The 13,074-nt window shown below is 38.7% G+C and overlaps 1 protein-coding gene across 2 annotated transcripts in view; it reads right to left on the reverse strand.

The window, feature by feature from the left end:
* Positions 1-13,074, reverse strand: part of gpc6b (glypican 6b) — a 77,908-nt gene that overhangs the window by 36,629 nt on the left and 28,205 nt on the right. For both annotated transcript variants that reach the window (XM_047601241.1, XM_047601240.1), the window contains exon 4: positions 7,862-8,027. In XM_047601241.1, the coding sequence (XP_047457197.1) occupies positions 7,862-8,027 (166 nt within the window). The remainder of the gene's footprint in view (positions 1-7,861; positions 8,028-13,074) is intronic.

Raw genomic sequence — 13,074 nt, forward strand, 5'->3', positions numbered from 1 at the left:
CAATTGAAGACATTTTTCAACGAAAAAAAATCTCCAAACGGAAGAGATTTGTAGGAAAAAAAGGAAGACAAAGACGTGTTAACACTGTCAAAGTGATCACCATAAAACAGGTATCCAGTGATCTGCAGGAAGCGTAATGATCTATACATCTCAGGAAACTTGGCAGGCAGACGCTGACTACGCTCGGTGCAGTTCTCAGGTGCAGCGAACGAACTGACAGCTGTTCATCATTCGCTCCGTGCTTTAGCTAATTCATGTAATTAAAATCTAATCCCGCTCTTAATCTCATTAAATTGCAAATAAATGCATGCTCATCATGGTAAACAGAGTATAGAAAGCAGCATTCACTGTGGGTTCCTTTCTAAAACAAATTCTAGCGTTTTCACTGAATATCTTGACAAGAATGAACCCGAGTCTACGGTGGTTAGCATCTTTTTCCATAATGAATACGCTAAATCTTGTCTTTACGAGCGGACTGGGGAGAGGTCAGCAAGGATTTGTCCTCCAGTGGATTAGAGACGGGCTACTCAGCAGAGTCAATTTAATCTACTGTATGATTTATTCACATTTAATTTATTCAGCGCAATGTTAAGTTAGAAATAAAGCTTACAGTGTGACATTCAAGCCCTATTTGGATTATGTTTATTGAAACAATAACAATGTTAACAGCGGCTGCATAAACAATATTATGCAGCTCTTATTAGCGTACTGATGGGTTTGATAGTGCTATTATTAATGAGATGACCCCTCGGAACCAAAGCTGTATTATTTCTCAGTACAGCATCTTTGTTTGTTTATTTTTTTTTTAAAAAGTGACATGAAATGACAATGTCAGACCAGAATTTTTAGCACATTTGACTTTTAGCAATAGCCTGTGTTATAAAATACATTTATTTCGTTGTCTGATTAATCTCTGGCGTAAGGGACAGAAACAACCATATGCACACGGACACGCTCTAAGATCACTGGTAGCGCAAACTTAAAAATCTCCTCATTGAGACACATGCAGACTTGCCATGTGAATACAAATTCAGAGGACTGGTGACATTTAGACCAGTAATTGTTTCCATAATTTATTTTATACATAGGCCTTAACAACTAATAATTATTGTCAAGGAAGCAGAACATCTGAAAATGAAAGTTTCGGTGGGTTATTTTTCTTCCTTCATGAAAGTGCAGCACAGAAGCAGAAACCGGTGAGATAATACTAAACATTTCACATTTCTGTGGAATATAAAGCAGTGCAGCTGCTCTTCATACACACATCTGTTTTAGCTTGCCTCTGGCAATGGTTTAACAGTCCCTTTCTGCCTCGCACTCGCATATCACGGACGGTTATTTTTTTGGGGGTCGGTTCAGATTCTGTCACAAGTCTGAATCTGAATTTATTTAATCAGAGAGTGTTATTTCCTGTGATGTTGTGAGGAAAATTGGTACTATCAGGGGCACGGACTATGGCTTTTGAGGATTTCTCACTCTTTGGTTGGATTAGTTTCCACCTCTGCAATCTCTTATGTTCTCTGGTCAGTGGAGCCTGTATATAACGTTGGTCTGAATGGATGCCACGGGAATCCAGATGAATATCATTGCTTCAACTCTGCACCAGCTACTCTCAGATGTTTGTCCCACTTTCTCTCATGCCAAGCTTCATGTTTTTGACTATTAACAGCACATTTGTACAGTATGATTCATATTAGCATTCTGCTCACATATAAGGCGTTACGTATTGCACTCATTTGTCTGCCCGAGCAAAACATGAAGGAGCTTCCTGGACAATTTAACACCAAGAGCCAAGTCAACACCTTTTTATTTGTGGTTAGACTTCAAGGTAATTGAAAATCTTTCATCTTGTAATGAGCATGAAATGCCAGAGCAAAAAAGATATAGGACTGGCATTTGTTCTGCACCAGGGAACAATAATCCAACTGACGAGAGCTCAGACAAAGACGAGCGAACGTTGGACTCAGGATTAATAGCAAAAATGCTAAACTGCCAAATTCAAGTGAAGCTGTGGCTGGATTTGATTCTGTGTCGTGGTGAAAGTGTACTCACGATGGATGTTTGTAGGTAAGCAACATTTTAGAAACACAGTTGTAATAAAAATAAATGAGGGATGACGAAAGACGTGCTTAATAGGGATACACAATTGGCCGTAGCTGTCTGTCTGTGTTAGCCCTTTGATTGACTGGCGACCTGTCCAGGATGTGCCCGGCCTCTTGCCCAGTATCAACCAATCCTCTCACCATAAGTGGTGATGGATAATGTCTTAATGTCTGTTTATAATGTGTGGTATCACACTGAAATGCTCAGTTTGGCAGCTGTCATTACCTCAAATAGTGGGTTATGTCATGTATGTATAGTTTTTGAAAACACATGAAACGAGATGAACAAATGAATAGATATAGATTGACAGCTAACATCAATATTTTTCGTGGCCTTTTGCAACTATTGTGCATAATGGACATGCCGTTACAGCTTGTGAGCATGCCCTGTGTACTTTGTTGATTGCTAGTTGAACATAAGCTGTGACAGATGTTTCCTAACATTTACTAAGCTTCTGCAGCAGCTGGAGCGATTGCAACAATAGCTGACCTGCAGTGTTTAATTCAACACTTGAATCCCCAGTTTTTAAAATAAAACAAGCCGCAGAGTGCAGTTCTTTCTTTTTTTTTTATCATGGATTAAATGTGATGTCAAAAACGATTGTGGATTCATTTTCTAATTTTGATTTTAATAAGATGAAAACTTAAACAGTATTTTATGACATGAAATATGTGCACAATGTGTTTTAGAGTGCTATTGATTCAAGGTTAGAATTATAACATGGTCCAAGTTTATTACTAGACTTTAGGTTGATTCCCTGCCACTGAATTCAGAAATGAAACGACTGTGAGAGGAAGAATCTGGTCAGTATTAGTAGGTAGGTTGAGACATTTTCTCTCACCTAATGCTATAATAATAGTTCCAGCATCCTCACCACCCCCATAAAAGGTCATGTGCTGCTGCCGTAACACATCACAAGCCTGTAAGATGCTCTGATCCTGCTGATATGCAGCATGAGCTTAATACAATTTTGGCTTAGTATTAAACTAGTATTAAAGTGACAATGTTAATAAGATGAATTTGAAAATGGTTATAAACAACAATAATTAAAAAAAATGAATATAGAAAGTAATATAAATAGCAAACACTGTGTGGTGTAGAAGAAATGCAATAAACGCTACACTAGTATTAATCAACTTGAGTTTATGCAGGATCCACAGTTACCTCATAAAAATCTCATAGCAGTCAAATAATAGCCTTCATTAATGAGGAAAACATCAGGTAACAGTGCTTTATAAAATGTTAAGATTTGGTGAGCATTAATTATCAAACATAATTTTTAATTGGAGAAGGTGGTCTTAGTCCGCCTACAACCCGTGAAAATTTTGCCAAGCAGAGTCTTTTCTGCTACAGCTGATCGTCCTGCATCTGTTGAACACAGATATTTGAACCACCTCAAGTCTTTTGTGGAACAAATCAGATAATTAATGCATAAATCTGCTGCAAGGACAAACTTCAAAATAGTCAAGAATGTTCTTTTTGTCTTCTGTAACTTGAATAACAGTGCTGATTCTTTTATCAAGACAAAGGAATAGGGAAGAATTTCCTCTCTTACCTAGTCTTTTTTGTCTTGATAAAAGAATCAGCACTTATTAAACTTAGTTCCTTTTTTTTATTCTCGTCGTTCGATGTATAGTCATTCAGTGCGTTTACATGCAGAGCTTAATCGAGCTATGTACAAAATTCGACTACAGTCCTTGTCCCAGTTTACATGCAATGGAGAATATCGAATAACTGATGGAAACATGTCCTCCTCCCACACACTAGGTGGCGATATGTGTCTTGTCAGCACGTTAATACCATCTTCATAGGGCCCGTAACCAGATGGATAATAGTACAGCATTTTTAATCTTGTGCGTAATGTGCGCGCTACTTATGGTGCAGATGAGATGGTGCTATCTCTCAGGTGGTTCTTCTACTGTCCCTGTTTACTTTCTTCTGTGACCGGCTTTCTTGGATGTTTTTGTTCTGGGGTCATACACCAGCGCAGCAGCTGTGACACATGCACATACGAATTAACCACTTAAAAATCCGATTAAGCGTTTATGTATATGTCAGAGAAAATTGATTTCCAGTCGTATTATCTGTGTGTCTTAATCAGATAAGGAGAACTTTGGAGGAACGTGTTTACATGTACTTAAGATGTCCAGTTAATGTCGGATTAAGGCAATAATTCAGTTTTTTCACATGTATGTAAATGTTCTGATGGAAATCTAGTCATAATTTACTGTGCTGATATTTGGTCAAATAAGCAGAGCTACCCCAGCCTAAGAATCATTAAGCTTTAGAGAGGAAGAGAGATGAACTCTTATACATATTGTAATGTCCCTGTTATGTTGTTAGTTGGTTAGTCTGTTTGGTTTGAAATAAACTATGTGAATTGAACTGACTTGAATTGAAATAATACTTGTGACCAAGCACATGATCACTTTTAGGGTTTAGGATCACATTTGCATGTTTTTCTTTAAAATAAATGCATGTAACATCAGATGACAGTGATAGTTCATTGGAGAAATTGAGTCAAAATACAATATTAATCCAAATGATCCATTTCCAATTTATTGCACTTGTACAGAAAAAGTGGTGGTGGAGGTGTGTAAGTCGTTCACGATTGGCCCAAAACTTGACTTTTTCTTTTAAAATTGATATTGAGTATCAATAGTATACCATATCGATATTTTTTCCCACCCCTTTTTTTTGATAATAATAAATCCAATTGTGCCCTGTAATGGGTAATGCTGCAGATGTCACTGAAAATCAACACTCTAACCTCATAGTCTTTGCAGCTTTCATCCTTTGAGCTGCTCATTGTTTTGGTTCGCTGGTCCACATAGTCTCCGTGGCTTTCACAAAGGCTGGCACAAACCAGTGCAGCTTTAACAAGGTCACACATTCACGCAAACTGACTGCTCATAACATTCTCGAAGTAAAATGATTAAGTGTCGAAGATATGAGGAGAGCTGATAATCAGCAACATGGCTTGAAAGGTTAGAAAAGGGAGATGGAGCACCAAACAAGGGGCCAAACGAGAAGTGAATGCTGGAAAATGATCCATCAGGTGGAAAGACAAGCGACTGAATCTTGATTAATTAACTGTCACATGTACACTCAATAAGCTAGACAAGAAGCTAAAATATAAAGGTTTCCTCCCTCGTAGTAGACAAATATTATTTAATTTCCCAGTGAAATTCTTTGCAAACATTCTTTAGACACTTTCTAGATTTTTGGACTCCTGTCCATTGCAGTATCTGAAAGACGTCTCAGAATTCATTCTCCAGCATGACAATGACTCCAAACATACGACTAGCATTAGAAAGAGCTATTTTCAGCCCACAGAGTCCTGATCCCAGCGTTACTGAGTCAGTCTGCATTTACAAGAAGAGAGCAAGAGAGAAGCAAGGGAAACGACTTAAGAAAAACGGTGGAAGTTCTCCAAGTTCCTCGAAATGGCCTACCTGCCAAGTACCTTGAAAAAACTGCACAACTGTGTACCAGAGAGTGCACAAGTGGTGTTATTTTAAATGTAAAGTATGGTCATAACAAACATTAACTTTTTTTTTCTGTTTGCTGCACCTCTTATGATGTCAACTGACGAGCAACTATATATAGTATCATTTTGAAAGCGTTCTTACTTTTCTTTTAGTGCCTAAGACTTGAAGTGGAACAGAGTCAGAAGTGGTGGTTTTATTTAGAGAGGGGTATAATCAAACCTTGCAGGGATTTGATTTCTCCAAATTGACTTGTAAGCAGCCATCTCTGGATAATTCTCCACGGTGTTGTTAGATAAGGTAATGGAGATTGAAGAGGGATTGATTGAATTTAAAACAACTTTGTAGGCACGGGGGTAAGGTTTTCATAAACCGATGTCTCAGGACAACGCTGCTGTTACAACCACCATGCAAGTGTGATTTTAAACAATGGGAAGTTCACTGGATGCCTCATATTGCGTGCATGCATAAATTAGCCTCTTCCTCCCAATGGGAACGGTGAGGCTAGAATTCCGTGGTGCCATCTTGCGAGTTTGCAGTGCAGTAGTGTCTGAGTGTGAACTCGCATTATCGATGACCTGGCCATGCTTCAGTTGGACCCACTGCGTTTGCTTTGGTTAATACTGCTCTCGCCTCATAGTTTGTAGTCTACTTAATACAGATACAAGGTTATTTTTTCTACGTTCCTACTCCTTGTCCTACTCTTTACGGAGCGGTCATCAATGATGACACATCCTGTTTATATATATATATATATATATATATATATATTTATATACATGGTCTTGAATCTACATCAGCATTATTTAAATCTAAATTATATAAAATAACTATGAGCCCTTGAAAAAAACTTCACATGTAACAGAAAAAAGCAATAGAAGCTTTGAAATATGCAATGGTAGTCAAAATGAATTCAATTAATTCAAAACTGTAAATTCTACTTTTAAATTTTTTTTAGTTTTTAGTAGGCACTGACAACAACATTTCTTATCTGAGTGGTGGGGATTCAGTGTTGTATTGGGCATAGGTTTGCTTGGAACAACCTGAAATCCTCCTGCTCACATCAGCCTAGTCACGTTCTCACTGGCGGGGCTTCAGTGCAGACCTACAGGATAAGCATATCTAACAGACAGCAGGAATCATCTGCGTTCAGCACTCTTATCGAATATTAAATAAATATATATATACATATCACATTTCTGTTTGCATCCTTTGTGTCTGAGCAGAACAACTTTCCACTGAACTTCTCCTCTAAGCACTTGACACTCCCCACGGTGTACTCCTGCCCTATTAAGAGTCACCATTTAGCCCAGCAGGAGAGCAGAATCCAATGAATAAAATCTTTTCATGCAAGAGGCGCTGATTGAAGAATGACAAATGAAGCACCTTCTCATCCGTGGGCCCAGTATGTGTTAATGAAAGCGATGTTGTCAAAATATGCTAGCAACACGGCACCGACAGCTCTCTTAAAATAGAAAGCCAAATTCTGCAATGCTAACCTCTGTCATCTCGCATACTTAATGTTTTGACTTGACCTCTGTCTCTACATTTTACTCTTCATCATAAAATCAGTATAGTTTTAACACAACTTGTGAAATTATTTGCCATCGTGTTACATTAAGCAAAGAGAAAGAAATCAATACACATTCATTTTCTTAAATGGATTATTCATAAAGTGCATCACATTCAGTGACATTTCTAAATATTCAGTGGCTCCTTATATAATTCAGATTATTACAGCTATTCAGTTGCCCTACCTTGCCCCTAATCATGTGTGTTTCAACACTCTTCGTGGGCATAACTAAATGAAAACAAAAAAAGAAACTGTCGACAACATTGAGCAATATTAAAATTGAATCCCGTTATTTCCTGTTACATAAGAGGTTTGCAGTTTTTGCCCAATCAACACCGCAGTCTGCACCTCTCAGCGTATTATAAAAAACTCCCAGCTCAGCTCGTACAGTTTTAAAACAATGCACGTCCACTTCTTTAATTAAAATGCGTCTCAGTGCAAAGCAGGAAGCAGCTATAAGGTAACGGTGAGTGTGAGAACTGACTCTACAGGCGTTTCATTATCGTGTGTGTTCGTATGATGTAATGTGTTTTCTGTGCGTTTCCCCCCACCTATCTAACACACCCATTGGTTCAACACAGCCACATTGTAAAGCCATACACCTGAATGTATAGCAACACATTTAATTGGCGTGATGGGGAATAACAGCTGCAGAGCCCAGGTGAAAACAGCTGCGGCGGTGCTCGGAAAGACTTACCAATGTATTGGTTCCACTCCGGATCCAGATCGGCTTGATTGGCCAGGCAGCCCTTCATGACATTCAGGCAGTAATTCTTGCAGGGTTTTACTGCCGGCATGGCCTGACAGAAGGGGCAATACAGCATCTTTGTCAGCGCTCGCATGCACGCTGGAGTGCTGCTCACCTGCAAGGACACGCAATGTGACAGCAGTCATTAGTGTCTGATTGTGAAATATAAGACCATTTTAGTCATAATGTGTCATTTATAAATCTGGGATGAGTTTTATGTTTGTCATTTTACATTTTGGATCTGCATACTTTAGCCGCCTCACTTCGCCTGCCTTCACCGTACACTAGGTCTTGGTAATTTTGTAGTGAGTTATCCAAAGAAAACAGTCTAATTTTATCAGGAGGTCATTGTAAAAATAAATAAATAAGGGAATAGGGAGTTCCTGCTGACCATAGACTTAATGCACATAATTTCTGTCATTATTTTGTATGATCAGTCAGACAGTTTGGCCTGCATTAAAGTGTCATTTACTAAAAGAAGTCAACTATGCAGTCATCAGATGTTATAGTTAAAGAGATCAGTTGCATCAGTGAACAAATACAAATCTGCAACTAATAACCACAAAGCCACACAAGCAATATGCTAAAGAGCTACAGGCAATAGGTCTTAAAAAGCACAACATTAGAACTCATTATTGCATTGCACTGATTGGATGTGCAGATAATGAGAGATAAGAGCTTGTATCACTGCTGATTCTATGAAGTCAGAGTATGACCACAAAAATGGTCATATTCTGACTATTGTCCTATTTAGAAGCAGAGGCGCTGTAGTACCTCATTTCAGTATCTCAGGTCGTTCAAGTGGTGTTGACCCGAACCAGGTGATTATTTTGGAGAGTAACTTCTATCTGCACTTTATTAGCTGTGATTAAATTAAATTCATTATGCATCTGAAGGTGGAAAAACAACGGCATAATGAGTTCGTTTAGCAGTCAGTTGTTAACAATAATTGAATGATGAATGAATTGAATGAGTAATGTGAATTTGATTAGTACTACATTCTTTTGTTAAACAAAAGCAAGCGTCCCAGATCACAGCTCATTACACGTGGTGCCTTTCAATCAAAAATGTGTAGCTCTAGATATACTTGCAGCCACAGGCATTTTGACAGTATGGTGTAGATTCAAAGCACGTGGCGGAACACGAAGAGTATTGACTGTTATGGATATTTAGCGAGTTTGTTGTAGTGATTATGGTCAAAGTGGGTGGACACCAATGTGGATTCATCTCAACTTTGAAGCAATAACCAATCTGAGCAACCGATACAGTCCACTGTATGATATAAGCACAGGATTCCCGAAATGTTTACCGCAAGGAGAAAGTGCCTATGACTTTGGTTCCTTCCTCTTCAACCACATTAACCTCCTGAGACCCTGCGTCCTCAAATGGGGACAGGTTTTAGGTTTGTGGTAGCTTCTTATTCTGCTTCATTTATACCCCTTGTCCTCAAAAATGGACGCCTTCATCTGCCATCCAGTGGTATTAAAGGCTCAATACACTAGTCGGTATAAAAACATGACAGCTGGCATTTCAGCGAAATCTTTATATTTATATTTTTATGGTTGAAACTTGTCTATTTATGCTTACTAACGTCTCTAGTTTGACATGACATCAAATTAGCATTCTACAAATTCATGTACAGCGTACGCTAATTACAGTACCATTTGAGGCGTCACAACCTGCTAATGATGCTTAGTTTTTATACTTCTTAGCTCTTTGGAGAAATTAAAAGCACATAACAAATAAAAGCTCGAGTCTCAGGAGGTTAAAATGGTTGCGCATCTCGTCACTGCAACCACCAATACACCCAAAACTGCACTCGCAACTCAAAAACATTATCGGCATTACCCACGAGAGTACATGTTTGTTTCAAGTGTAGATCTGAGCTAAAGTTCATTATGTGAGCTTTCTATGCAGACGTTGCAGGATCTAACGGCAAGTGACAGGATGTGGCCTCTCTAATATTTCTGTAAAATAATCCGACAACACGCGCTCCATGCTGGCAGTGGGCTTCAAGCGCTGGGTGAACTTATGTGGAGTCGGAGATGCTTGTTGCACTCGGAAACATACCTAGGCAACCAGAGCCTGGAACGTTGAATAGACATTCGCGATGATCAAATGGCTTCATACGTAGACAAGATTTATAAATAACATGTTATACAAATATTTAAACCCCTTAAGATAAATTGATGATTTTAGTCTTTTATGATATTTTCTGTAAATTATACAAACTTGTCTGTAGTGACTTTAATTTCATCCATCTCATCCAGGAGGTTTTATGATAGTGAAGAAAAATATTTTGGATTAAATCACATCATCAGGCTGTGTTTGTACCAAACGTTCAAATCTTGTATACCTATTTTAGGGAAATCTATGACACTGAACACAGAATAGCTGAACAACATTATTAACATTATTTCTGAAGAGCACTCAACTTTTTTTTTTTTGTTTTCGGCAAGGGAATGCTTGTACTCTAGAGTCCTGCTGAGCTGTTTGAAATGAAATCACCTGAGTCGCATCTAATGGACTATTTTCTCTCTTCCATGAAGCATCAGCAGACGTATTATTAAACATCTTTTAGTCTGAAAACCTGCAATTACGGATGAAACCCTGATATGCCACGCAAGGCACTCACTAATTTCTTTAAAAAATGAAAAACCTCTGTTGTAGCTTTGTAGTGTTGGGGATGTTTTTTTTGTTGTTGTTGCCGTTTCTTTCGGGGCTATGCACAAACACATTCGCTCACGTACAGATTGAAAGCACATGTTGAAATGTGGTTTGGACAAAAGACTAACCTACATGCCTGCAGAATAAATAATGGAAAGGTGAAATTCAAATCTTACTGCTTAATAATTTATCTCATATCATTTAAGTCCACTAAAAGGGTAAAATTGCCCTGCGAAATGGTTGTAGGCAGCAATCAAGCTGGTGGGGAATTAACAGATCACAGGTGTAAGCCAGAGCCTGATAAGCAACACTGTAAAAACAAGCAGTAAAATCTTGAAATTAATTTCTGACCTGACAGTTATGTGCAACATCGCAAACGTGCTCTAGTTAACGTCAGAGTCCTTCGGATGTGATCACAATTTGACCCGAATGAGTTATAGCAGTCAGGCCTGGACGAGGGAAAAAAACAAAAAAAACAAAACATGGCTGACCTCCCCCAAGTCGATAAATTAGAGAAGTGACCTGATCTTGGTGCACTGTGTTAATTTTTGATGTCCCTGGACTCGCACCTCTTTCTCAGCACAGTGGTAGAAATAATAAAGAGGGGAGTGGATGTTTTTTTGTAGCCACGCGGAGTCACGCGGCGAGAAGGGCTCACGCGCACCTGCCGAGAAAACCCTCACACACCTCGCAGGCTCCTGCCGTCATATCGAAACTTGATACTGAATATTCTAAAAATGTTCCTGCTAGCATCTGTCTCACCTGACAGTAGAACTAGTACAACTGTTTCCAGACGATTTTGGGGTCATGAGGAGAAATCATTTATGCAGTTTCCATAGTATTAGCATCAGCAGAAATATTTTGTATTCAATTTTGAACACGAAAAAATAAATAAAAAGTCACCTCCATACTCTAATAATTCAATTAAATTCGATTTCATTTATATAGTGTCAGTAACAGGCACAGATCTGCTGAATCGATCAAATCGTTAGGACGGGCTTTATGCGGTGACAGACAGAAGAATAAGACGGTCATCTGAGCACCGTAGAGTTGAGTCTGTTTAGAGCAAAATGATTCCGATTGGTTCCAGGATTATCCAATTGTGGACAGAGGTATTTGTTTTCTCCATTTCAGATAAAACTCACCCTATAATAAAATAAAAGTGGTCATATTCTGATAAGAACTGAGTCAAGCTACTGTAACCTCAGATTTTTTCGAAAAAAAAGTTCTAAAAAGCAAATTTTTCCTCATATCTGTCTTTCCAAATAAATAAAATGAATACACTATCACCCTCGAGAGTCCAAATTGCTTATTCTGTAATTTAATTATCAATATATACAACCCATTATTGGTCACCCTGACTTCCATAGAAACGGAGAACATTATCATATCACATCATTATTGTCAACTACTTTATATACCATTGAGTGCTTTCAGAAAATGCACACTTATATAATGCTTTACATAGCAGCAGTTACATAATAGAATAATCAATCTAATTCTAATATTTTATTTTATTGCAAATAAACAGACACAGACGTACTGATTTGTTAATGTTTAGTTGAGACCTCCTCGTAGCCCTGTCGCGTTTTGTGCTTTGTCTCTTGAAAGACATAAAGTGCTACTTTAATTCGGTATACTGTTTATCGCAGCAGCAATAATCATGGTTGTCAGATCTTAGAGGCGCTGTGAAAGTGACACCTCTAGCAGGGTGTCTGTTTTCATTACGCTCACACCCAATCTCTCATGATGAGTTTATATCCTGGGGATCAAAGGGTTGCAGTCCCAGACACATGACCTGGATCTCGGGTGCCACTGAAATGTCAAGAGGTGAAGCTGGGACATTCTGGCTTGTAAGCAATGCGGCCTGTAACTCGGTAAACGCGTACTAACAACACATCCTCTGTGGCTGCTTGTAAATGAGACTCACCGCTACTGTCTCAGAGGGGAGGGCTGAGGGGAACGCGTCAAGGTTCAACAAGTGCACCGTGGCTGAGAAAGTGAACGCTGGATATCTTAGAGAATGGCAGCGTCTTCACCATTGTCGTCTGTGATGATTGAGGGCCTCTGTGTGTTCACTAGCTTCTGGTTATACAGTGTACTGTACTGAGGCCCTATAAATATTTATTATAGTGCTGATAATGAAGTTTCATATCAATACAGTAAAAAAAAAAAAATGGGGATTTTCTCTATCGGAGCTTCTCTTAACCTATAAGCCAACATGAAAACAACCTCAAAAATACACACTCTCCCAGGGCAGTGTGATGCACTGCAGAAGCCGCATTGAGATTACCGTGGATCAAACAGAATACTAAGGCAACGGCGTGATTAATGGCTCCTGTACGCTGGGCGAACAAATATTAGGCAAGAGAGCAATAAACAGAGATGGCACAAATTTCTTCGCCTCCCCTTTTTCCTCGTCTGGGCATTCCTCTTGAGAAATCCACAAACCTTCAATTCTTTTTTTTTTGTTGTTGTTGTTGTTGTTTTTTTCT

The sequence above is a fragment of the Mugil cephalus genome, chromosome 12, assembly GCF_022458985.1.
Source record: "Mugil cephalus isolate CIBA_MC_2020 chromosome 12, CIBA_Mcephalus_1.1, whole genome shotgun sequence".
Taxonomy (NCBI): domain Eukaryota; kingdom Metazoa; phylum Chordata; class Actinopteri; order Mugiliformes; family Mugilidae; genus Mugil; species Mugil cephalus.